This window comes from Castor canadensis, chromosome 5 (assembly GCF_047511655.1).
Source record: "Castor canadensis chromosome 5, mCasCan1.hap1v2, whole genome shotgun sequence".
NCBI lineage: Eukaryota > Metazoa > Chordata > Mammalia > Rodentia > Castoridae > Castor > Castor canadensis.
The window spans coordinates 167,451,608-167,477,939 of NC_133390.1; the positions used below are offsets into that span (position 1 = coordinate 167,451,608).

Genomic DNA, 26,332 nt, shown 5'->3' on the forward strand with positions numbered 1-26,332 from the left:
ATAGGACTGGCTTCTTCTACAACCTTGGGCTTCTGTGGGTCTCAGTGTTCTAATCTGTAATACAGGGTTCAGGAAGGGCATATATTAAACCTGATCATTCCTACAGAATATTTGAAGGGCAGATATTAAACCTGATTAATCCTAAGGAATATTATGTTCCACCAGGGAAGTTGCCACCTGAAGGCCACAACAAATAGGAAGAAACCATCAGAGTTTCTTTATCATTAGCAAGTACATCCCACCCCAGAGCTCTGGGCATCCTGAGCTGGCCCATGAACACTGCTAACTCAAGGCCCCAATTACTCCTGAACATCTGCGGAAATCATTTCTCTGTCTTAGAGAATATGAACCAAGGCCCAAGAGAACAAGGGATAACTGTGGATCTGCCCAGTTCCTTTTCTTTTTTGGGAATCCTTGTCTCCCACAATAGGCATGGGTTCACATGGTGGCTCCCAAGCTGTCACAGACCCAAACCCCTTGTCAACTCAATGGAGAGATCCAGTCACCTCACCAGTTATTTTCTCATACTCTAGCTTGTGAAACCAGCAGACTGGGATATGCAGTGATAGAACCACTTCTTGTTTTACTTGTTACCATTTGATCAGTGAGGGTGTGGTTTTAATAGCATCTCCCAGTTCAATTTTAAGGAACGGAAGAATGCCCAGCTTATGTGATAGAATGTTTCTAACTGCATAGGGTAATGTAAAAGCAGACTCAATAAAGTAAGCCTGGACAGTGGCACAAATCAAAAGTGAAGCATGTCTGTGATCATGGGGAAAGAATCGCTTATGACTTGCAGTAGGGCTGAGTCCTCCAAATATCAAAGTTGGCAATTGATTGCGCAGGTTGCTGAATTCACAGTCTTGCTTGCTGAACCTTTATGAAGTTTAGCATGAATAGAAAGTAGGATCATGACAGGAGGAATGGCTATATTAGAAGCTGTAGGAGAAATCCAAGTCTCTCTAAAACACTGGTATGAACAGTGTCTCCTTAGAGGAGAAAGCTCACAACTTCCTTCTTGCCCACCCCTTAAGGGACCAATTTAGCCTGGAGGGCAAAAAGTAAACTCTGAGCAGGAAAGAATCTTGGGTCCATAGGGAAGTGCAGAAACTTGTTAACTGATACCTTCAGAAGCTTGGGGAATATTTTTGGAAATGGAGTTTTGTGGTATTTGATCAAGCAGGGTAAATTTAATTTTGGACCAGGCTGATCTTCTTGAGATGGATACACTTAGCAGGAATTCTGCCTTGTCTATACTAGCTCCAGGAGCTGGCTGGGCTCTAGCAATGTGATGATTTAGTTAATGCAAAGTTGGACCATTTGGCCCAAATGAATTGGAGCTTACAGGGCCCCAAACCCTTGGCATCATGCAGAGGAAGGGAATAAAAGATTTCTGAAGACAGGATGCTGGATTGGATCTCCTTCCTACAAATGCCTTTAACTGTGGCTCCAGTGAACCCAGCACACTTTACCCTTGCTTTGAAAAAAGTTTTGATCAAGAGTGCTGAGTGAAGGAGCTGCAGTTTTAAATGTGTTGCTTGGCTCAGAGGGAAGAACACAGAGTTGCAAGAGGCCAGATGTTGGCATTTAATTCTCAGAAATTAAGTGGAATGATCATCATGATATTCAGTCAGCTCCGAATGAGGCAAGAACATATAGTATATGGCGGCCCTAAAAATATAAGGGAACTCACTAAAGTCTTACTTGATTGTATAACCAACAAAACACAAAGAACAAAGCAAAAAAGCAAAACAAAACCCCCAAACACTGTAGTTCTGGTTAAAAAAGAAAGTCCATCTTGAGCCACCCTGACAGTTACTGTTAGGTCATCTCCTAACACCTGGGCTTGAGTTAGTTTACTCATCAAGTCCTTTTCTTGAACGATATTCCACTTGCCCTTGAGGAAGTGGAATATGAGTGTAATATGCACATTTCTCTTGCCTTCTCCCAAAGGACCTATGGCCATTTCCCTATGGTCCCTGGAGAAAGGAAATACCTAAACCTTTCAAGGAACCTTGGATGAAGACTGAGCTAATAATTATTTCTCGAGGGTGACAGAACCACTAGAGGCCCACCTGAAAAGTAGTGTTTTGACCTTTATTCATACGGATAATGGAGGGCCTGAAGGGATCTTAAAACCATCCTGTAGTTCTAGTTTCTGAGTGATCATTGGAAAAGAGATTCCCACAATGGCTCCCTGACCAATGGAATGAGGGTCAAAAGTGAAGAGTCCAGTTGGGGAAATGTTTCAAAATAGAAAAACCAACAGTGGTAGCACATCTTTGGGGAGGCTTCAGGAATTAGAGTCTCTATCCAAGACCTCGCTGGGTGTTGAATCCCATCCAAACACCACTCATTTGCTATTTGTCTGCTACAAAATTAGATGCATCTTGGAAAATGTGGATTATTTTAATCTGGTGACAATAATCAATTTTAGCATAAGATACGTGCCTCTTATTACAGTCCCTAGAACTCATATGCATCTCCTGGTTTAATTCTGTATTCTAAGGAAAGTGCTGGAAGAATTTTGCTATTACCTGAATGGGGATTAAGTTTCCTTTCACTGTTCAAACTCCAGTATATCTCACATCTCCAGCTCTACCAGAAAGACCTTGATTCTCTGAGCATCCCTATTCCCCAGACCTCAGATTGACTGACTTTATTGATCAAATCACATTAACAGGACTTAGAGAAAAACAAAACAGCTTACTCCAGCCGCATGAAAAAGATACGTGCCTTTCACAAGGTAGGAAATAAATCTAGTGCATATCAGTGAAGATTCTTAAAGTGCCCATACCCTGGTCAATGTCGGAATGCTCTTAGGAAAGTGAAGGACGAGTGGCTATTCCTCTGTACTTCTACATATTGACTACAAATCATAATGCAATACACTGTCTGGATTTCGCTGGCTCCACTGACATCAGATCTTGGCTTGCTATTGGGCACTGAGGGTGAAGATTAATTATGGGACATTAATCTTGTGACCTAAGGTGCCCATCATAAACAAGGCACTATATTGTCCACTCAGAAAGTCATGGTGTGCCTGGTAAGGACTCTGTCACCAGGTGCACCCAGGGGTGTGTGAGACAGGGCCCAATAGACCCTGACAGTTTAAGTCGATTGAATGAGAAGGCTGCTCACAATTGAGGAGTTATCCTGTCGTCTAATTATACCTGATAACCCACATGCAAATCTCTTGGTTCCTATCCCTATGATTATGAGAGATAGGACTTAGAGGTTTTGGTACTTCCACTATGGGCTAGAGTAGGATGTTTCCTGACTTGGAGACTGACTGTCACTGGACAGTTCTAGGCTCTTCTAACCCATAGGTATGTAAGAATAATGGGAGTCACAATGTTGTCTAGGGAAAACAACTGTACTGTCAAGAGGGAAAATGGCTACTGCTACACCAAGAAGGTGGGAAGGAGTGCAAATAATACCAGGGAGTTCTTCCAGGCATCTCTGCCAGCTGCAGGACTGCCAAGGGCTCACATTCTCCAGGAATAAAGGGCTAGGTCACCCCATCAAGCAAAAAATCTCAACCCACTGAAGTGCCAGTCAAAGGCAGAATGAACATGACATGACAAGCAGGGAAGGAATGTTACCAAACCAGTCACAACCGCATGACCACTACAAGAATGAGAATATAGCAATGGTCTGTTCTCCTCCTTGCTGTGTCTTTCTTCTCCTTTCCTCCACTCTCATATACAGGGGGTGCTGGTGGCAGCTACACTTATTATTTACAGAATATTGAGATAGGACAGTGGCGTCAGTGGTGCCAGAGTTGGATTCATTAAGGCATGACTATGGGTGTCTTCCCTTTAGGGAGGGAATCAGTGTATTTTGGGTTATATGTGTGTTTATGTTAGAGAAACATACAAAGCCAGTGCATGAGAGGAAGATGTGTGTAAGGTGTGCTGGGCAGCCCAGGGTAGGAATGTAGTGACACTTGCTATTTTTTGCCCCTCCTTCATTTTGGTGACAACACATGGCTTTTTCTTTGGGTAACTACCTGTGCTCCATCTATCACACACGTAAACCTGGCACTCTGTACCTTTTCCAAGGGAAAAGCATGTGACTCAAACTAAACCAATTTCTCTCTTGGGACTGGGCCTGGAAGCAGAATGATGCAGGGAAGAGAGGTGGTTAGAGGTGTAGGTTTGATGGCAGAATCCCTCCTACACAGAATCCTGGGCTACTTCTGAGTCCCTAGAGCTCCCTCATTACTCTACTTCCTGACACCTTCTCAGTCAGGTCCTCCTTTGACTGGGTGAACCTCACGTACCCTTCTGCGGTGGGTTGAATATATTCATATCAGATGTTCCAAATCTCTAGAACCTATAAATGTTACCTTATCTTTTCTTTCTTTTTTTTTTTTAAGCAAATATGATTACATTAAGGATCTTGAGATAAGGCTTATCTTGAGATAAGGATGATCCTGGTGGGCCCCAAATGCATCACAAATGTCCTTATAAGAGAGAGGTACTGCAAGAATTGATAGAGGTAAAGGTGATGTGACACCAGAGGCAGATTGCAGTGATGTAGCCATAAGCTGAGGAAACCCAATGAATGCCACTGCTGGCAAAAGCCAGAAGAAGCAAGGGTGGATGGACTCTCCCCTGGGGTCCCTGGAGGGAAAAGAGCCCTGGAACACCTACCTTGATTTTGGATTTCTAACCTCCAGAACTATAGGAGAATAAATTTCTGCTATTTTAAGCCACCAAGTTTACAGAAATTGATTATGGCAGCCATAGGAAACTGATAAGCCTTTCAATATAATCATTCTTTTTTGCTTAAGGTAGTCAGTTTCTGTTATTTGCAACCAAAGAACTCTAATTGTAATAGTCACTCATCACTTTCATTATTTGCTCTAATGAATTACTCTTTTGACCAAGTTAATTCTAACTGGATTCTTGTCACTTGCAAACTTACCTGGCCGACACAACCACAGACAAAGCCTGTGCCAAATCTAAGACTGGACCCAAAGAATGTGGATTCCGGGTCCCTCAACATACTGCCCCTCCCCTCCGCCAGTCACTCAGGAGAACATACGAGGAAAGCAACTCCATGCAAACAGAAGTAGGTCCCTGGCATGGCTCTTTATTCGCATAATGGTTTTCATTGATACACAGGTATGGAAGTGAGTTGTATTTCTGCCAGGCCCACACACAGTCTTGTGGTGGACTCAGGCCAGATGGTTCTCCCCTGAGCTGTCCCCACACCAGCTTTAGGATTTATTTGCAGGACCAGAAAGTCTGGAAGCCATCTGGCTTCTTGGTGTGTTAGGCAAAACCAAAGGAGGGGGTGCATGAAGCCATCAATCTCTGACCCCCAACCCGGGCCCAGCTGGGGAGGTGAGTGCACAGGAGGGCCCATGTGTGGTGAGTTCCTGGGAGGCCTTTGGCTTAACCCCTGCCCCTGCTCCAATCTGGAGAACAGATTCCACATGGCGCTGAGGGCCCACTATGGACTATCCACATAGCACTCCTTCAACTTGGAGGACCCCACCTGCTTTGCCTAACTGGCCATTTATCCTTTTGATGGCAGGTGAGGTCACTCTGATTTAGGAAGATCTTCTCAGGGAGCGGACCCTGGACCATTAAACGTACTTATAGTTGCCCTTATTTAGTCAAGCCCACGATTATGTATTTTTTGTGACTATTGCATTAATCTCCTCCACTAACCTGACGCTCTCTTGAGTACAGGGGGACCTGTTTTATCCACCATTGTTAGATTTTGTGTCTTTGTGTGTGTGTGCTGAGATTCAACCCCAGGGCTCATCCTCTACCACTTGAGCCAAATTCCTGTCACTTTGTTTTTTGTATTTTGTTTTTGAGATAGGGTCTTGCTAACTTTGCCAGGACTGGCCTCAAACTCAAGATCCTCCTGGTTCCACCTCCAGAGTAGTTAGGATTACAGACATGTGCCACCACACCTGGCCATTGTTATCTCTTCAATCTAGTAAGCAGTCTGGATAAAAAATCTTACAAATGGATGGGTGCAACATGGTGGCATGTGTCTCTCTGGGAGCAAGGGGATGCTATGGCAAGAGTGCATGACTCTCCTAAAGACACTTAAGTTTTTTTGTAGGGGGAAGAACTCACAAGTTGGGATTGAACTCACAAATTTTTAAATATACTAGAATTACTGTGCAGTGAAACAAAACAGGCCTGTAGGCCATATGTGAAGTCTCAGCTTATGACTCTATCAATAGAGATCTGTTAAATGAATGAGTGAAAAACTTACAAGGGAGTTACTGTAAAACCCTCAAACACCAAGTAGGGCCAGGGGAGACAGAGCTGAATGGGCTTTTTCAGTCTTGCTCACACTCTTTTAAGGGCACAGTCCTCTGGCTATTTCCTCTTTCTCCTCAGTGACTGGCACCCAGTAGGCTGTAGGAAATGGTTCATTTAGGCAACATGTCCTACCTAAGTACCTACCCTACCACAAGCCTGGGGTTCAGCTACACAGGGCCTTCCATTTTGAGGTTCAGACAGGCTGTGATGGTATGGTGACTGGTGCTCCAGCCACAGTATGTGAAAAGGGCCATGGGAACCCTTCCCAATTTGCTCAGCAAGGGGATAGAGGATTTGGCAGAAGAGTATGAAAGACTTACTCTGGCAAGGGCCAGAGCTGGCCAAAAGGGACAGTAGTTTCAAGCATTTGCCTGGATGGTGACTCAAGGCAGGTTAGAGGTCTGTGTGGTGGGCAGAAGGGAACTTGCAAGGCTGGGACTGGGGACATGCATGGCAGCCCTGTGCCACCAACATTTTAGAGCTGAATTGGCTCTAAGTCAGTGCCTTCTCAGGTTCATTTGGCTCTCACCTCCCTCTGGGTCACAGATTGGGACCATTTCGCAGATGGCCTGGGATCTAGAGCAAGGGATGGGGGTACATCAGTTTCCACAGATGGTACAGAGCTGGGTCTGGGCCTCAGGCAAGCCCTTGTCAGATTTTCTCTATCTTGAGTCAGCCCCAGGGAGGTGCAGGAGATTATGGCTTAGTCACTTGCAGATTAGCTGAGGAGATGGCTGGGATTTATTTATTTTTTTGGTGGGACTGGAGTTTGAACCCAGGGCTTCATGCTTTCTAGGCAGGTGCTCTACCAATTGAGCCATGCCGCCAGCTGTTTTTGATTTGGTTATTTATGAAACAGGATCTTGTTTTATGTCTAGGCCAGCATGGACTACAATCCCCTTATTCCTATTTATACTTCTTGTGTACCTGGGATGACGGAAGCACACCACTAGGCCCAGCATTTTTATTGGTTGAGATGGGGTCTCTTGAACTGTTTGCCTGGGCTGGCCTTGAACTGCAGTCCTCCTGATCTCTGCCTCCCCTGTGGAAGTCATCTTTGAAAGCTGACTCCTTCCAGAAGCTCCTAGAAAAGAACCACAGCTGAGGTTCAAGGGTCCACACTTAAAGCCTATCTGCCCCTGTCCCTCACTCTAACCGAGGGTTCTCACCCTGTGATCCACTCTGGGGATCTACAACCCTCCTTAAACTACTTGCAAACTTTGTGAAGGCAGAAGAAAGAGTGGATGGAACATTTGTCTTGTCAGACCACAAACATGGACTCCGGACCTGGCTCAAAACTTTTAGTCACTTGACAATTGGGTGAGTCACTGCTCCTCCATGACCTTCAGTGTTCTCATCTGTGAAATGGGAATAATCCTCATCCTCCACTACAGGACCAAATATGGCCTACCCAAAAGTGGTACTCAGAGCCATTACCACCCCTCCTCTTTCTCAGTCTCAGGCTTGCTTCAAAGGTGGTTTGGATGTTGGTAAATAAAGGTTTCTGAGTTTTTCTGTGGCTCATGCAATCTAGGGTAGTACTCTTCTGCCCTGGGCCTTTGGAAGAAGGCATGCAGCAGCTCCTGGGTCCCATTAAGAGAGCTGGACTTAATTAAGCAGGGAGAACTGTGCTGAGTTTCAGAAGGCTGTAGGAAGGAGATGTGGAGCCTGGGTTTTAATAACTCTGAGACTTTGCAGGTTCACTGGGGGCCTGGCTCTCCAGGTCTGCAGACTGTGCCTCCTGAGAGGTCTCTCGGGATGTCTCCAGAGATGCCTCTGACACCCCATCCATGCTGCTCAACAGGTCTTCGAATTCTCGCTGGCCGCTGCTGCGCACAGCTGCCTCCAGAGCCCTCTGGCGCCGGTAGAAGTGGGAGAACTTGTTGAAGATGATAGTGATGGGGAGCGCCACCACCAAGATGCCCCCTAGGATACAGCCTGAGGCTGCCAACTTGCCAGCCACCGTCACAGGCACCACATCCCCATAGCCCACGGTGGTCATGCTCACTGTGCCCCACCACCAGCAGGCTGGGATGGTGTCAAAGCCCACGTTCTCCTCCTCCTCAGCTGTGTAGGCCACGCCAGAGAACACCGATACCCCCACGGCCAGGTACAGCAGTAAGATGCCCACCTCACGGTAGCTGTGCTGAAAGACAATGTACGAACCCAAGTCAGAGCTAGATGGGTTTTTAGACCTGGTATTGGGCACAAGGGAAAACTGAGGCCCAGAGAGTATAACGGACAGGTCCAAAGTCACAGAGCAAGATAGAGCTGGTTAAGACCCAGGTGCCCTGATTCCAAACTAAGATCTACCAACTATAAGGCAATAAAATTCCCTGGAATTGAGCAAAGGCCCAATTTGTGTTGTCTAAGATGCCTGCTTGGTCACAGCTGTCTCTTCTAACTCAGAGATCCTGGTGACTTTTATTCTGCTGCAGAACCAAGAGAAGCAGAGTTTATATTTCACAATGCAAAGAGTTGGTTTCATGTACTTTGATTGGTCCATTACAAAAATATTTTCTGCCCCTCAAGAAAGTTGAGAGGATATGAGTTCCCTAGACTACCCAGTGAATGCATTGTTTATGGGTGTATATCTTTTCTCTACTCCTGAGGCCAAGCCCTGGTCAGTGGTTCTCAAACAAGGTGACTTTGCCCCCCTGTGTGCTATCCGCATCAAATGGGTCTCCGGGGCCAGGGATATGGCCCCAAATGTTAGTAGTGCCAGGCTGAGAACCCCTAGGCTAGAGCAGGTCTCTCAAACTGTAATGTCCAGACAGCCCACAGGGATCTTGTTTAAGTCAGAATCCAGTTAAATAGGTCTAGGGTAGAGCCAGAGATTTTGCCTTTCTAGCAAGCTTCCAGGTGTTGAGAAAGCTGTTGCTGGTCTGGGGCCACACTCATCTGGAGTATGTGTTTTCACCTTAACAGCCCTGAGCACTGTTCGATCTTTGCAGGGAAGCTAGGAGCCTCAAGCCTAGTCTCTGCATGATGGAGGCAAATCAGGCTTCTGAGGTACAAGGATCATCCCTAGAGAGATGCTGAACTCAAGAGGTCTGGCTAACAGAATTCCCTATACCTACCTAGTGCCCCAGCATTCTGCCCAGGTCACCTGCTGCTCCCTAGTATCCTGGCTGCCCTGTTATGAGGACATGTGCAAGCCAAAGGTGGAAGGGACATTTGAGCACCTTCCAGGGGATCCTCCATAAGGCTGCACAGGCTTTTAGGAGAAAAAAGAAAAGAAGTGCTCTGGTTGGGCACAGGTGGGTTATTCTCTGGGCTCTGCCACTTACTTACTGAGGAACCTCTGACAACTCCTGCCACTTAGTGGATCCTCAGTTTCCCACATCTGCAATGTTGTGACAATACTTGCTCCTGCTTAAACCCTTCACAAGCTTCTTTATGCCTTTGGGATAAATTAAAAAACCACCAGCCAAGAGATTGTGCCTTTTAGTACTCTGACCCACGTACCTCTTCAACCGAATTTCTTGTCATCCCCTTCCCTGGATTCATCCTGTTCCTTCCCTAGGCCTTGGTACAATTTGTTCACATTGCCTTTCTTCCTGAACCAGGCTAATTTCACCCCGTAGGCAGGACCTGGCACAAAGACAGTGCTCAATAAACTGCAACTAGGCTTTAAAATACCAACCCTCCAACCTCAGGATTTTCATCTACGGGAAGAAAATAAATAATAGCATCTTCCTGAGGAAGTTCTCCTAAGGCCTGATCAATAATGAATGTGAAACTGGCACGGATTGCTGATTCTGTGCTCAGTAAGTGTTAGCTCCAGGGCTATTCCTAGACTGGCCTATTAAGGGTGACCACCTGTGCCCTCTGGTAATGTCAGAAGAAGGGCTCTAACACAGAAGCCATTTAAAATATAGCTTTGCATATTTTTGTGCTATGTATTATTTTGTATTGATAGCTGCATCAAAAAAGACTTTTGCCTCAGGGTGTAGTGGTGCACGCCTGGAATCCCAGCATTTGGGAGACGGAGACAAGAGGACAGGGAGTTCGAGGTCAGCCTTGGCTACACAGGAAGTTTGAGGCCAGCCTGGGCTACATAGTGAGACCTGTCTCAAAAAAACAACAAAAACGACGTGGGGGTGGGGGGGATGACCTTTGTTTTTGTCTTTTTTTTTGTTTGTTTGTAAAAAGAAAGTCCAAGAAAAGCCATGGGTCATAAATGTCACATTAGATGTGAATGTACACCTGGTATCTTGCCCTGTGCCTGGCTCTAAGGATGGCATCTCAGTCCAACGTGTGACTGGACATTAGCTGCTTATAAACTCACCTGCTAACCCGCGGAGCTTATACTAGCTTCCCCGCCTCAGACCACCTACCTTGAGCGTGGCGCCCAGTGAGCGCAGCCCGGTGGAGTGGCGTGCCAACTTGAGCACGCGGAAGATGCGCATGAGGCGGAACACCTGCACCACCTTGCCCAGGTCGCCGAGATCCTCGCCGCTCCCGCCGCCCCGATCGCCGATCGCCAGTCCGGCCAGCAGCGTGAGATAGAAGGGCAGCACAGACACGATGTCAATGAGGTTGAGAGGGTGGCAAAAGAAGTTGCGCGCGCTAGGTGCCAGCAGAAGGCGCGACGATACCTCGAAGCTGAACCAAGCGATGCAGAAGTACTCGAGACGTCGCAGCACCGGGTCATCGCGCGCGTCGTCTGCGCTGCGTCCCGCGGCCACCGCGGCCACGGCGGCCGCCGCCTCGCGGGCCTGGTACTCTGGCAAGCTGTGGATGCACATGGCAGCGATGGAGGCGAGCACCACGCCGATGGAGACGCAGCTGAAGAGCTTGCTGGGCAGCGAGTAGCCGGGATTCTCCATGGTGAGCCACAGGCGACGGCGCAGGCGGCCACAGCGCGCCGCCCCGTAGCGCGCCAGCTCGCGCTGCACGTCGGAGATCTCGTCGGGGCACGGGTCTACACTGCTCGGCGTGTCGCTGTCCTCGTCCCAGGCGCGAGGCCGCGCCACGCGCCGCTCCAGGTAGCGCGCACGGCAGCACGTGGCCAGCGCGTTCTCGCCCAGGCCCCAATAGTCGGCCTCCTGGCCGAAGGCGAAGACGCACAGCTCGTCGAGCACGTGGAGGCGGCCGGTGCGGTAGAAGTGCAGCAGGCCCAGGAAGAAGCCCGGGTGGCGATCGAAGTAGAACTCGCGAGCCGCCGCGTCGTAGTCGTCGCATAGGCGCCGCGCCTGCTCTTCGGACGCCGCAGCCTGCAGACGGCCCAGCCGCGTGCCCGGGAAGCGCGCCACGGCGCGCGCGCTCAGCCGCCGCCGCACGCCGCCCACGTTCACGCGCAGCGCCTCGTTTCTTCGCCGCCAGGGGACCCCAGCGCAGGGCGCTGAAGACTCGCTGACCATGGCTGCAGTGTGCGACACCAGAGGGGCACTCTGAGAGAGGTTCCCCCACTCCTACCCCTTAAGATTCCCAGCTCCATCCACCAGTCAGGGGTGTTGGAGGCTCTGTGTGAAGCGCCTGGTATGCAGGAGATGTCAAGTACCCTCTGGACTCAAGTAAGGCCTAGGTTTGAATATCCCTCACCCTCCCCTGGGGGACTTTGACCGAATCACTGACTCTCCCCACTCCCAGATCAGTTCCTCTGGTGGAAAACAAACGGGGAATTCTACCTGTAAAGATTATGAAAGCGATGGAATAGCTGGATGGTCTGGCGTCTTCTGGGTGCGCATGTAGGATGTCCTGTTTCCCAAACAAACCTGACTTTAGGAGCAGAGGTCTGCCGTGGGATCTTGGACAGCCAGCACTCTGAGTCTCGGTTTAGTCCTCTTGCAAATGGGAGTGTAACTATGCTTGGTGCCTAGGATTGTTAGAAAAACCAGTTGAGATTAGTGTTCTCAAAGTGTGGTCCCTGGACCAGCAGGATCAGCATCCCCTGGGAATTTGGCAAAGCTACAGATTCTCAGCCTGCCTTAGATTTGCTAAGTTAGAAACTCTGGGGTGGGGGTGGGGGGCAGAAGTCTTTGTGTGTGTTTGTTGTTTAGTTTGATTTTTTGGAGGTTTTAGGCCTGGGGATGATTCTGATATGTAGTCAAGTTTGAGAGTCTCTGGGTTAGACTGTGTAAGGCATCTGTAGAGTCCCTCAAACCTGACCTTAAACCTTCACTGTGTGTGTGAAAGTCACATCCCCTCTCTGAGCCTGGGGATAAAAATATCTACTTGAAATTGTGGTTACAATGATTACCTGACCCAGTGTCTTTTTTTAGGCCTGGCTCACAGAAGGGGTTTGTTAAATTACTCACTAGTGTTGCTCAGTTCTGGAGTCTGGAAAACCTGGGCTTAACACCACCTATAATGCCCCTGGGCTTTGAGTAAGATATTTCTTCTTCAGGTCTCAGTTTTCTGCACAATGTGGACAAGGGCATCCACTCCCACGGTTGATTAGAAGGTTAAGGTAGATTTTGGAAAGTGCTTGGCTTTAGTGAATACTCAGGAAATGCTAGATCCTTCCACTGTCCACTGACTTCTGGCTCTGCTGGAACCAAGGGCTGATGGCTCATGTCCTGACCTGAGTAATCCCGTCTACACTGTGGGTTTGATAATGCTTGTATCCCCAGGGGGACTGGGGGTCTAGAGCCCAGCCTGCATCAGAGCCCAGGTGCTCTTCATTCACTCTGCACTTGGTGTTACGCAGGTGATACTATTGGAATCCCAATTCATTCCATCGTTAGCTCTGTCTCTTGTGCAACCTCGGGTCAGTCTCCCTGCTCTGTTTTTTTTTTTTAAGCTATGTTATCTCTAGAATGGGGACCATGGCACTTTGGATGAACTGTTATCATGAGTATGCGTGCAAAGCCCCTGGAACACAGTGGGTGCTCAACAAACATTAATCCCTTGTTCTTCCCTTTGGACAGACCTGAGTTCAGATTCTGAGTCTGCAATTTAACTAGCTGTTGATCTTGAGTGGATCCACTGTTCTCTCTGAGCTCCAGCTTCCCATCTGCAAACTGGGTAACATTACTCTGGCCATGAAAGTGTCTAAGGATTCAGTGATGCAAGATGCTTTTGGGCAGTGCAGTCCATGGCACATAATTTGTGCACAGGAAATAAGTGTGGGCTGCAGCTGCACCCTCACCTACTCCACCTGGATTTGGCTTCAGAAGATAAAAAGTTTCTAATCCACTTCCATCACCCACTAGAAGCATGAACTCAGGCAAATCCCTTTATCTGTCTGGAACTAACTTTCCTGCTCCATGAAATGGGATAATTAGTTCAACAAATATAAACTGACCAGAATTGGAGTATCAGTAAGACAGAGTGACTTGCTCAAAATCAGCCAGCTGGTAAAAGGGCCCAGTTAAGGTTGGAAAGCAGACTTTTCTGTTTCAAGATTTGCTTCACACTTACTTTGAGCACCTCCTATTTGCTCCACTATTTGTCACTTCCCTGAGTTCCACACGCCAGGCACTGAATTTAATTCTACACCAGACAGGGAGGTTTTCTAATCCTATTTTACAGATATACAAGAAGGACCAGCCCGAGTTTCCCCAAAGCCGGGCCATCCCACACTACTCCCTCCCTGGGCAGGGGCAGGGGCACCAGGAAGCCCAGGCAGTCCTCGCCTTCCACTCCCCCAGCCCCTGACCTTCCCTGGACCACGCCCCTCCAGGAGGGAGGTCTCTTACCTGTCCAGGCTCCCAGTGCGTCTGTGCCCTAAGGCTAGGGAGCCGCGGTCCAGCCGGGGCTCCTCTCGGCCCCAGGCGCCCCGCTGCGCCTCCCTGCTGTGGAGGCCCCGCGGCCCCCTCCTTCCCTTGTTCTTTTGTCCCCCGCGGCTGAGGCCGCATCGATCGCTGCCGGGGTAGGGAGGGAGGCCGCGCGGGGCGGATCGAGGCTGTGGTTTCTATTCCTGACTCTGGTGGGGGTTGGGGTGTCCAGAGCCTGGGCCCAACAGCCGGGGCATCTCCACAAGTCAGGGACCCAGAAGGATGCGCCATTTAGGGGATAGGGACCCCTCCAGAGAAGTTTCAGCCTCTGGCCCAGGAATGGCAGTATTGCAGTTTTGCTTAATTGAATGCTTAATTTGTGCCAGGCACTGTTTCAGCCAACTTAGCTCAGCCTTTTCCTCACACACACTTGTCAGGGACAGGCTGTTGTGTTCTACATTTTCCAGGGGGAGGCCCAGACACATGCTCAGGCTGTGGACAGCTGTGACAGAGAGCTGGGGAAGAAGGCCTCATAACCCTGTGGGCCCCAAGGCTGCACATGAGCAGACCCACATCCTGCTCCTCCCAGGTGGGTTGTGAAGCCTGACATCCATCATTCAGCCCAGGAGGCTCAGAGTCCTCACCTGCTGCCTCGTGGTCCATAGGGCTGTGGGCACAAAGGAGGGCTGTGCCAAAGAGCATCCTAGACGTGTGATCCTCAGGCTGCTGGGGGCCAGTTTCAGGAGAGGGGACTGAAGACTAGGACCTGGATTGATAGGAGGCTTTACAAATACACAACTAGTTCTTTTTTTTTTTACCGTCCTGGGTTTTGAGCTCAGGGCCGTGCTCTTGCTAGGTAGGTGCTCTACCGTTTGAGCCACACCCCCCAGCACACAAACATTGTTCTTGATAACAACCATAATTACCACCATTGAGCACTTACCTTGGTATCTGTGAGGTCAGTGCTATTATATTGCTGCTTGACAGATAGGGAATGTAAGGTTGGAGCAGCAGGGTGATTTGCCCAAGGTCAGATGATTGACTGCCCCCTCCCCCTTGCCAGGGCTGTCCCACAGATACAATGTGAGCCACCTATATAATTTAAAATTTCTTTATTCTTTTTTTCCGATAGTACTAAGGTTTGAACTCAGGGCCTATGTTTGTCAGGCAAGTGCTCCACCACTCGAGCCACACCCCCAGCCCTTTTTGCTTTAGTTATTTTTCAGATAAGGTCTCCAGCTTTTTGCCTAGGCCAACCTCAGATGGAGATTTTCTTGTCTCTGCCTCCCAAGTAGCTTGATATTTAAAATTTCTTTTCTTTTTTTTCCATTTAGAAGTTTTACTTTTATTTTTAAAGTTTTTATTTTATTTTTATTGTCATATTATTCTACTGGGGGTACACTGTGACATTTACAAAGGTGCTTACAATATCTCTTAGTTAAATTCACCCCCTCCATCATTCTCCCTCATTCACCCTCTCCTCCTTCCTAGAATAGTTTCAACAGGTCTCATTTTTCCATTCTCATACATGAGTACATAATTATTTCCACCATATTCACCCTCTTTCACCCTTTCCTTACATCATCCTATGAACAAGTCTTCCTGCCCTTTCTTTACTCAGAGTATCAGTTAGGATTTAATTTAGCTGCAGTCTGTTTTTTTTTTCTGTAGGACAGAGCAGGTGCAGTTGCTCATAATAGCATTGAAGAGCCAGGCTGGCTCCCTGTTACTTCCTCCTCCACCTCTCTAATGTGGCTTTTACCCGCTCATGGAGGACACCAGTGTTCTGTTCATAGCTCTTTGGGAAATCCTTTACCACTTGTACACTGGCTCCTGGTGTGTTTTCTCTCCTGTCCTCCAGTTTTTGAAAAAAAGACACTTTTGTTTGTTTAAGGGAGTTTCCTTGTGACATTTCCATGTATATATGTATTACATGCCAAATTGGTTCATCACCTCCATTTTTCCTTCCCACCTTAATCCCCTTCTTATGGTGATTATGATAGGTTTAAATATTTACATTCATTCTTGTACAGAAAGTACATCAACCCCATTCACCTTCTTAACTTCCTTCTTTTACCCTCCTCCTTCTGTTATTGCCCTCAGTAATTTAAAATTTCTGATAGCAACATTTAAGAAGTAAAAAGAAGCAGGTGAGATTATTTTTAATAATATATTTAATTTAATCTTATATGTCCAAAATATTATGATTTCAACATGAAATCAATAGTTTATTAATGAGAATCTTACATACTCATTCTTGCACTAAGTCTTCAAAATCCAGTGTAATTGGTTTTTATTGCTGCATGACAAATGACTACAACTTCAGCAGCTTCAAACAGTATGAGTTTATCATCTCATCATTTATCTAAGTCAGAACTGGGGATGCCATGGCTGAATTCTGTACTCATGGTCTCACCAGACCGAGAAATCTGGGATTGGAGTTCTCTTCCAAGTTTACACATTGTTGGCAGAATTCATTTCTTTTTGGTGTAGGACTGAAGTCCCCCTTTTGCTACTACCTGTCTGCTGGCCCTCAGTCTCACATCCTAGAGGCTGCCTGTACTTCCTTGTCACATGGCTCCATAGCTAGTCCACAACATGGATGCTTGCTTTCTTTCAAGCAAGCCAGAGTGTCCACTTCCTTTTTTGTAACCAGGTAGAGAAATTCTCTGACTTTACAGGCCTGATTGAGTCAGGCCCACCAGCATGATCTGTCTTGTGCCCTTCATGGGTTCTATCTACATTTTAAGAGGAGGACATGATATAAGGGTGAGGGTCATTTGGGATCATTTTAGAATTCCGCTTAACACAGCCACCTACAGCAAATCTCAATTTAGACCGCTCACATTTCATGTACCTCATAGTTACTTGTGGCCAGTGGCTACTGCATCAAACAGCACACCTCTGGGCTCAACATCACAAGTTAGAGCAGGAAGCCATTTAGTGATCATCTTGCCAAGTTCTCTCATTTACCAACAGGGAAACCGAGGCAGATCTGCAGAGAAGCAGGTTTTCCATTTCTTGACCCAATACCGTTAAAATTCAGGGCTTCTTCTTGGAGATGGAGAAGTGGTTTCCAAAAGGAGAAAAGACTGACCCATTTTCCAAGGGCAGAGAAAATGGAACCAGGATCTGGTTTCATCTGCAATCATGGTGTGGGAGGTAAATGGAGTTTTGAATGAATTTGTGAGTGACAGAAGTGGGAAGAGGGGCTGTATGGGGTCACTGGGGCTAAAGGATATCCATTCCCTCTATAGTCCATGCCTGGGTTGTTCCTTAAGTTCTCCTTCAGACCCTGGACAAGGATGGAGGTCTGAGCCTAAGAGGTTTTACCTAATAGGAAGCTTGATGGGGCAGGCAACATGGAAAAATTTGGAATAAGGTAGACTTGGGAGTGGCAGGCAGCTTCTAAAACGTCTCCCCATGATATCTGCTTCCTGGTGCTCATGCCCCAGTGTATTTCCGTGTGTGTGTTCATCTGTCTGTCTGTCTTTATTGATTTGCTTCTAGTGAACAGAATGTGGCAAAGATGATGACATCACTTCTGTGATTAGGTTACAGAAGGTTGTGACTCCTGTTGACTTTGAGGAAGTGTGTTGCCATACTGGAAGGGCAAGGAAAAGAGGATGACTTCTGGCTAACAGCCAGCTGGGAGCTGTGGTATTTATTCCATTAGTCCTCAAGGAACTGAAATCCTGCCAACAACCTGGTGAACTTGAAAGTGGATCCTTCTCCAGTCAGGCTCAGATGAGATTCCTATCCTTGGCCAGTACTTTGCAGTCCTGTGAAGCAGAGATCCTGAAGCAGAAGACTCAGTTAAGCTGCACTGGGGGATCTCAACCTATGGGAACGCTGAGATAAATAACTGCGGTTTTGGTAACTTGTTACACAGCAATAGGTAATGCCTTCAAATTTTTTAGGGAAAGTGACTTTTCAATTTAGATTTTTTTTTTTTGGTGGTACTGAGGTTTGAACTCAGGGCTTCTCACTTGCTAGGCAGGTGCTCTGCCATTTGAGCCGTTTGAGCCACTCTGCCAGCCCCATGAATAAGTAATGGATACAAAGAATTTGAATCCTGCCCTTGCCACTGAATTCCTGTGTGACCTTGGCCCAGGAGTCTCCTCTTGGATATTTATCTTCCTTGTCTGCAAAATGGGAGCAATACCTCCCTTTCAGGATCGTGGGGAGGATTAGCAATGCATTCCTCCTATGAACAAGTCGTCCTGCCCTTTCTTCACTCAGAGTGTCAGTTAGGATTTAATTTAGTTGCAGTCTGTTTTTTTTTCTGTAGGACAGAGCAGGTGCAGTTGCTCATAATAGCATTGAAGAGCCAGGCTCCCTGTTACTTCCTCCTCCACCTCTAGTGTGGCTTTCATCCATTCATGGAGGACACCAGTATTCTGCTCATAGCTCTTTGGGAAATCCTTTACCACTTGTACACTGGCTTCTGGTGTGTTTTCTCTCCTGACAGCTAGTTTCTGTGTCTTTTTGTTAAAGGGCTTCCCTGAGGCTGCCAGAATGTGCTGTGGCTACCCCCAGGGACAGCCCCAAGTGTCCAGGGATCTGTGTGCCAACTACACTTGTCTCTAGAACTCTCCTGAGGGCATTTGCTGCCACTCTTTCTGGGTGCATTTGTCCATTCTGGTTCCATCTTTCCTGAAACATTTCCATCATACGAGTCTTCATCTCAAAGATTTGTTTTGGGTAGCCCAACACAGATAGTCCTTTGGTCTGTGAATGTAGCAGCCCTGTTCCAGGAGGGAAAAAAGGGATGTGGATGATGGGTGAAAGGCTGACTAGTCTCAGTAGAGAGAAAAACAATAGCTTCTCCTGACCTCCCATAGCCACCTAGGTTTCTCCCTAGGTAAGGCTTTTTCTCATCCACTGGAACAAGAGCTCTGTGAGGCATAGCCTGGAGTCGGTGGTAAATGCTCCATGAACATTTATTGAAAGAGTAAGGAAGAAAGCAAGGTTGCAGTCTACCGAAGGAACCAGGTGTCCAGCTTCCCAGGAGACATCCCAGGAGGGCAGTGGAGATAAGCAGTGGGTTTGAAGCAGAATGGGCTGGAGTTTGGTAGCAGAGGACAGAGCTGGCACTGCATAGACAAGACACAGACCTGACAGAGCAGATAGCAAGTTAGCCAGGAGCAAGTGGATTGTACAGAAGCTACACCTGAGGCCAAAGAAGCCACAGTCTGGAACCTGCCACTTCTGAAAGCTAGTGCAGAACTTAGGGCCTCAGGACAGCCACTGGGGCCCTTAGCAACCAAGTGACAGTTGTTCACCTGGGAGCTTCTGAATTTTCCTCCTGGTGCCTTTTGAAAGAAACTCAAGCCAATAAACTATACACCACTAGGCTTGGGTTACAGCTGTCTAGAACTTCCCCATTGTTCGGATGTGGAAGTAGACACTGAGGAGGCCCCACAGAGAAAGCAGAGGAGGTGTGCTGCCTCCTTCCCCTTCCCAAACAAACCCTGGGGAGGAGGGAGAGTCAGGAATCCGGCTGACTGGGTGTAAGGAATGGACCCTTCTCCCCTCGAAGAAACCCTCATTAGACCCTGGCTACAGACTGGGCCCTATAGACTGGGGAAATTGAGGTAAGTGAGGTGTAGCCAAGAATGGAGACAGTCCCACTCTAAATGCAACATCCCAACCGCTTGAGCAGCGTTTCTCCAAAGGTAGGGCAATCTGAAGTGATCTTAGCGCTTGGGTGCAGTTTGATACAACATTGGCTCTTGGAGTAAGACACTCATTCTCTTTTCAATCCTGATTGCACCAGCCATCGGTCTCAGTTTAGAGCACTGCACCTTTGCCATCTTTCACCCTTAGTAATACCCCTCTATTAACACAGAGACAGCAGGCTTCAGGCTGTGTCTTGGCAGGTGGCCACATGTAGCTGGAATTTAATAACGTTCCTTAATCGGACATGAATTAATTGAATGGAACTGAGCCGCTCGCATTGCATTTATTTGCACAATTATATCCTACTTTGGCCTGTGATCTCATTTATAGTAATAATGTCAAGTTTTGAAGCGAATTTATATACAAAAGTGAGTCATTTAAAGGGAGATATTAGATAAATAGTGGTTCGGGTGGCATGTGACACATCACAGTGGTCTTTTGTAGGTACGGTTGAAAGTTGTGAAAGGGTGTGTGAATGAACTGATGTTTGGAAAATCCTGCTGGACATACATTTTGGGGGTAGGGTTGCCTGAGTGTGGGGTCTGGACTCCACAAAGGGGCCTGCCTGAGTTGGGCATTTAGTTGTGAAAATGGGTATGACACAGAACAGGAAGCTCAGTGGTACAGTGGTACAGGGTGCTGGGCTGATAAAGAGGAGGACCACTGAGCTCAGATTATGGACCTTGACCCCCAGGAAGAGAACCCAGGGGGCATGGGTTGCTGGGAAGTGACAGCAGGTCAATGTTTATCAGAAGGTTGGTATTGCTCCTGGCAGAGATGGTCTGTCTGGGTGGCAGGGTCCCTGGCCCCACCATCATCTCTTTCTGCTGGGAGCCCCATCTGAGATGTGAAGCTGTAGATCCTAAACCAGAATTAGCCTGAGGAGAGAGAAAGAAAGGGTTAACCCACCATCTAGGCCCCATCAGCCCAGTTGTGGTGGCTACTAAGGCAGGACTCCCCAGCCTGCTTCAAAAGGGCAAACTGAAGCCCAGAGATGTTCAGGAATTTGGTCCAGGTAATGCAGCATGCTCGGTAAGAGAAGCAAGGGCCCCCAGTTCCTCCTCCATCTTAACAGGACCCTGTGCACCCCTAGTAGACTTCCTCAGCTTTGGCCATGGGACGCAGTGGCTTCTGGGAAAGCATCTTGCTGATCTTGTTGAGTTGGAAAGAAATCTCGGAGCTGGGAGTGGGAGAGGGAAGACACCAGCCAGCCCCTAGGAAGTGGTACCTCTGGTGGGGTCTCTGCAATCCCGGCCGCAGGCGCTGGGGCAGCATCGCTTCAAGCCTGAGCAGTCCAAATCTTGGTTGCATGTGTGCTTGGTGGGGCTGAGGCAGCGCAGTCGGTCCTCGGGGCAGCTGCCCCGCTTTACTGCAACACAGTAAAGGCCCAGGTGAGCCCTGCCTATGCCCGTCAGCCCTGGGGCTCGGGGCTTGGCTGGTCAGCAGGGTGGAGAGGGAATTTACCTGAGACCCTGGGGACACATTGGCGGAAGCAAGCTCGGTAGCAGCATTTGAAGGTTGAGGGACACTGGCGGTCATTCATGCACTGATCAGGCACTGACAGGACACAGGGCCCATCGTCTGGTGGGCAGCCCCCTGATTTTTCTGTAAAAAGAACCTCTACATCCTGCAGCCAGAGACAGATCCTCTGGGAAGTTTTGCTTTTGTTTTTTGTTTGTTTCGTTTTTTAGCTGGTTTAAGATTTAGATGGCATAATAGACGGGAAAAAATGAAAATGAAGTTCAAACTCTCCACTGTGGTAAATTGGGACATGCTTGGTCTGGTTCCTGCCATCTCCCTAGTCTCATACTGCACCACATCTTTTTGTTCTGGCATTACCAGGGTTTGAACTCAGGGCCTCATGTTTGCTAGGCAGATGCTACCACTTGAGCCACTCCATCAGCCCTTATTTGTGTTGGGTTTTTTTGCTTTTTTTTTTTTTTTTTTTTTTTTTTGAGATCAGGTCTTGCAGCTATTTGCTCTGCCTGGCTTCTATTCACGAGCCCCCTGATCTCTGCCTCCTGAGTAGCTGGGATTACAAGCATGAGCCACTGCTGCCCAGTGTCATACTGTACCACTCTTGATCTGCCACTCACTGGCTCTTGATCTGCTCTGAGCCAGCTCCCTCTGCACCCTTTCCCTGGTTCTGTCTCCTACACCCTGTTTACCTGGTCAGCTCAGTAGTCTCAGCTGAAATATTACCTCTTCTGGAGACCCTGTTTCCCTGACCCCACTAACTAGGTCAGCCCTGCCTCACCCTGGGCACTCCCAAAGTATCTTCCCTTCAGAGTATGTGACTATAGCTGTCTGTGCCTCCTGTTGACCAGAGGCTGAGATTTTCACTAATCCCCCTACACACCTCCAGGCTCTGCTCACCAGGAATTCTAGCACAGCACTGGGTGCACAGTGCTAGTGGCTCAGTGACTATTTGAAAGAAAGGGTTTTGAAGGGAGACTCAGTGTTGCATGTGTCAGCCGCTGCTGGCCTGATAGACTGTCACATAGCCACAATTGGCCACATCTGCATTGTTGCCCTTGTCACTGTTGGAAGTGGCATGGCTTCAGATATAGGTATTAGCTCTGTCTTTGAAGTATTCCTCCAAACAACTATAGAATGTTCTGTTCTGGAGTATACCTAACCACTCTTTTTTGTTGGGATATTGGGCTATTTTCAGATTTTACACATGAGCCTGGAAACCAGTATTTTCCTCCATTTGGAGGAAGAAATCAAGACCTGAAAGGGGCAGTGACTGGCCAAGCTCTACACAGGCCTGGGCAAGGACTTCCAGAGCCTGGCTCTCTCTAACTTCTGATGATCTTCTCTGGTTGCTTTTGAGTTGCAGCATGGTCCCATGCTGTCAGTTCAATCTAGCATCAGAGAAGAGGTTCAGGAGCTTCCTGCCGCAGCTGGATCCAGGACTGTGACACCACCTCCGTATCACCCTTCTCCCTCTGCCCCTGCCTGAGTGCTGACTGCCCACGTAGTAGGTGGTCCCTTGCTCACACAGTGAGTGCTCAATGTCGGCTTTAGTCCTTAGACTGGGTTAGTTTAAGTTGAATTGCTGCCCCCTGCTGGAAAAGTGTGGCTTAGCCTGAGAGACAGCCCCTACACTGATGAGTCTCTCTTAGTCCAGGTTGTGGGGTTCCTGGGAGATTGTGGTGCACGGTTTAGTCATGAACTCACAAGCACAGGCCAGAGATGCTCAGGTCTCAAACAGTGGATCAAACAGAGCTGCATGAACTCAAAGCAAAGCAGTGGGAGCTGCCTATGAGTGGGTGCAGGGTGGGTCAGATGCAGGGATAGAGGCAGGGAGAGCTTCTGGGGGAGGGTCCTGGAGCAGGCCCCTCAGGAATAGACGGAAAGGGAGAGGGGCTGAAAGTTGGCATTTCAAGTCAGGAAAACTGCCACACGTACAGTGTGGAGGTGGACATAAAAGCTGGCAGTGAGCAGAAAGGTGTGAAGGGGTCTGGGTAGTCCCACTAGCTCTGTTCATCTGCCTTTCTAATCTTCCCTCTGTATCCAGGTTCTCAATTTACTGAAGGATGCTCTGTGAGTGACACAGGGACATACACAGATAGTCATCCAGACAGATATGCCATGGGTGAGCAGACTCAGAAAGTGAGTAACCATACCTGGACATGGTTAAATAGACACAGTCATCTATGCAGATGGAGACACACAGACTAGGTCAAATACACAAGCACACTTAGATCGTGCCCACCAAGATTTTTGATCTATAAAAACGGCAGTTTATGCGGTTTAGTCTAATGCATATGAGTACATGCACACACATACACATATATATTCAGGCATATGTAAGATAGCATTTTATATATGTATGTATACACCCATATATAAATATATACAGGCAGTCACTCTCTCTCTCTATACACACACACACACACACATTTAAACTGGGACATACACAGTCAAATATACAAACACATCATCATATACCCATTCCTACAAACATAGGCATATATATATATATACTTACACTCAGACATACATATGCAGTCATGTATATGAATGTATAGTATATGTGTGTAGACAGTAACATATGCATCAATAGTCACACACGGAGCTACACAGACACAGATATATTTCCCATACCATACAATTGTTGAAACATGTAATTAGGCACTCTCTGTTTACTAAGCTCTTTGTATCAGAGACATCCAAGATTTGAGTGAGGGGCGGGAGGTCTTCTGAACAGAGCTAGCTGGGCTTCCACAGATAACCAACTGACACTTCTCTTCCCTCAACCCTGTCACCTTCCACTCCCTGCCAAGAGCCAGGCAGCCATCACCTGGGAGAGAGATCAGGGAAGGATGGGGACGCAATAGATTGGAGGAGTCTCACCGGTCATGCAGAGAGGTCCTGAGCAGGCCCAAGCTCTGTGGGCAGCACATCTCACTCTGAGCAGCAGAGAATGGTATCAGGGCATGCTGTCTGTTGCTCCCAGTTGCTACACTGAGTCAGCTACTAGTACTGAACTTACTGTATACCTGGCACTTACTCCTCAAGGTATTTACTCCTGAGATGGTGGCACAGACCTCCTTTCACAGAGAATAAGTTGGCAGGATGAGTCTTTCTGATTGCAACCTTTGATACCAACTGAGTCAGCCTTTGGCCTTGGGCAAGTGGTTTTCTCATCTGTAAGATGGAGATAAAATAGTGCTGACTCATCACATTGCAGAGAGATGTTGAGTGGTGATGGCGCATGAATCAGCCAACACAAGCTCTGGCTTTGGAACTTTCTGGTATCCGTCCTTCATTGGCCTGAGGGCTGTGAGTGTCCTACTCCCCAAGCCAGCTTACCCTCCAGGCAGAGACCTGTGTCTCTGAGGAAGGCATAGTCTAGGCTTAAAGGAGCAGAGGAGGGCATTGTGGAGAAGAGGCACATAGCCCGTTATTGTCTCCTTCCACAAAGGCAGGGCCAGGGCTGCTCAGGTAAATGCAGGTCAGAGTGTTCCAGCCCCATAGAGGGATGGAGAAGTGTCCTTACAGACACTGGGAGGCACCTGTCTGGCTCCTTGAGCACCCACACTCCCTCATTGTCAGCCAGCCAGCCTGGGCCTAGTCAGGTGTAGGAATGGAGACAGAAGCTGGGGAATGGAGAAGAGAACCAGGGTCAGAAATATCGCCAGCAGACCCCAGATCGCAACAGCCCCACTTCCTACTCAACTCCCAAGTCCCTTCCACAGATGTGGCTGCGGACCAGAAAGGGTCAGAGAAGAGAGTCACTTCCCTGGTGAGAGTCACTTGACCATAGAATGGTGGACGCAGACAGGTTGCTTCCCTCATCCCAAGAGGCACAGTGACACGTGTGGACACAGCTGTTCCATGTGACAGAGCTTCATGCAATCAAGCACAAAGACACCTATGTACACAGAGACAGGCATGTGGTGCCCCTAAACATGCTCAGATGTGAAGTTAGGCACAGATAAGGCCTGAGAAACTGACAGAAACAGGACTGGGGTATGGCACAAGGCCCTGAGTTCAAATCCCAGTACCAGCAAAAAAAAAGAAGAGACCAGATAAAGACACAAGTATGGGAACAAGCACAAAGCTACACAAATAAAAATGTAGTTTTCTGAAGAACTAAGCAGCAAACATACACACACTCACACACACACTCACAATGTGAATTACTGGCCCTCCTTCAAACCTTTACTCTTCCAGAGAAGCAGAAACCACCGGGTCCCTGGAGCAGAGGGATCTATGTCACTCACCTCCCTTCTTCCTGCCTGAGGCACTGGGCAACCGGTTCCCCAAAGCCAGGAGAACCACCAGGAGGAGGAAGCTCTGGATCCTCATGTTTCTTTCTGCTACCTAAGGTCTGGGCCCAGATTAACCCTTAAATTAACACTTGGGGCCCTGAGGAGGTCAGAGCAGCTGAGTTAGGGGAGGAGGAACAGGGAGTGGGTGGTGTTTCTCTCATCTTGGCTCCACCCCCTGCCCAAGAGCCTCTGGGCTAGGGGTGCTTGTGCAATAACTGAAGACAGGGTGGCACAGGTCCTGCCTGTTGGAGATTTGGATCCAGTTCTGCCTGTATCAGTGACTTGAACTGTGATATTGGGCAAGTCTTATTCTTGGGCCTCAGTTTTTCTCATCTGTTTTGTCTTGTGTTTGTGGTGCTAGGGATTGAGCCTTGGGCCTCACTCATGCTAGGCAAGTGCTCTACTACTGAGCTAAATGCCTGGCCTGAGATAACTTTTCAACTGTGGAGTTGGGAGGTCATTAAGACAGCTGGACTAATGCACCTCTCAAGCTGTTGCCTGGGAATGGGAGCTTTGGTCACCTCCATCCTTCCACTGAAGGTGTCTGGAACACTTAGAATGACGCGGTTATTACAACTGTGCCTAGAGACCAAAGATGTATCATAGCAAGAGGTTAATAGACTTGTTTTATGGACATTTTTACCAAATATACAATTTTAAAATTTATTTCTTTGATTATGTAGCCCATATTCTTTCTCAATATTCAATAGAAGTTTCCTACAATGGGATTTTTACTACTTTGTGATAAATCAGTACCTCTTGCTCATTTAAGCCCCCACTTTCTTTGCCCTCTTCAGAACAGTGATTCAGAGCTCCCTGAACCTGTGTCTCGTGGATTGCAGTTCCCAAGACCTCCAATGAAGTCCTTTTTACTTTTGCAGTTTCTAAGTTTGGGTTGATCAACAGA

General features: G+C 47.9%; 2 protein-coding genes and 1 non-coding gene across 3 annotated transcripts; all 3 read right to left on the minus strand.

The window, feature by feature from the left end:
• Window positions 1–4,496: 4,496 nt before the first annotated feature.
• Window positions 4,497–14,300, minus strand: Kcns1 (potassium voltage-gated channel modifier subfamily S member 1). Its single transcript, XM_020155100.2, has 4 exons — window positions 13,943–14,300; window positions 11,930–12,117; window positions 10,637–11,664; window positions 4,497–8,442 (listed from the first exon to the last, which is right to left on the minus strand). Exons 3-4 carry the CDS (start codon window positions 11,660–11,662, stop codon window positions 7,972–7,974), a joined length of 1,497 nt encoding a protein of 498 aa, XP_020010689.1. The 5' UTR covers window positions 11,663–11,664; window positions 11,930–12,117; window positions 13,943–14,300; the 3' UTR covers window positions 4,497–7,971.
• On the minus strand, window positions 7,051–7,123 carry Trnas-aga (transfer RNA serine (anticodon AGA)). Its single transcript has one exon. It is a non-coding gene; the product is annotated as a tRNA-Ser (tRNA).
• A 5,606-nt stretch (window positions 14,301–19,906) lies between the features above and the next one.
• Wfdc5 (WAP four-disulfide core domain 5) lies at window positions 19,907–25,994 on the minus strand. Its single transcript, XM_074074843.1, has 4 exons — window positions 25,378–25,994; window positions 21,107–21,247; window positions 20,871–21,011; window positions 19,907–20,520 (listed from the first exon to the last, which is right to left on the minus strand). Exons 1-4 carry the CDS (start codon window positions 25,460–25,462, stop codon window positions 20,516–20,518), a joined length of 372 nt encoding a protein of 123 aa, XP_073930944.1. The 5' UTR covers window positions 25,463–25,994; the 3' UTR covers window positions 19,907–20,515.
• Between the last annotated feature and the right edge of the window lie 338 nt (window positions 25,995–26,332).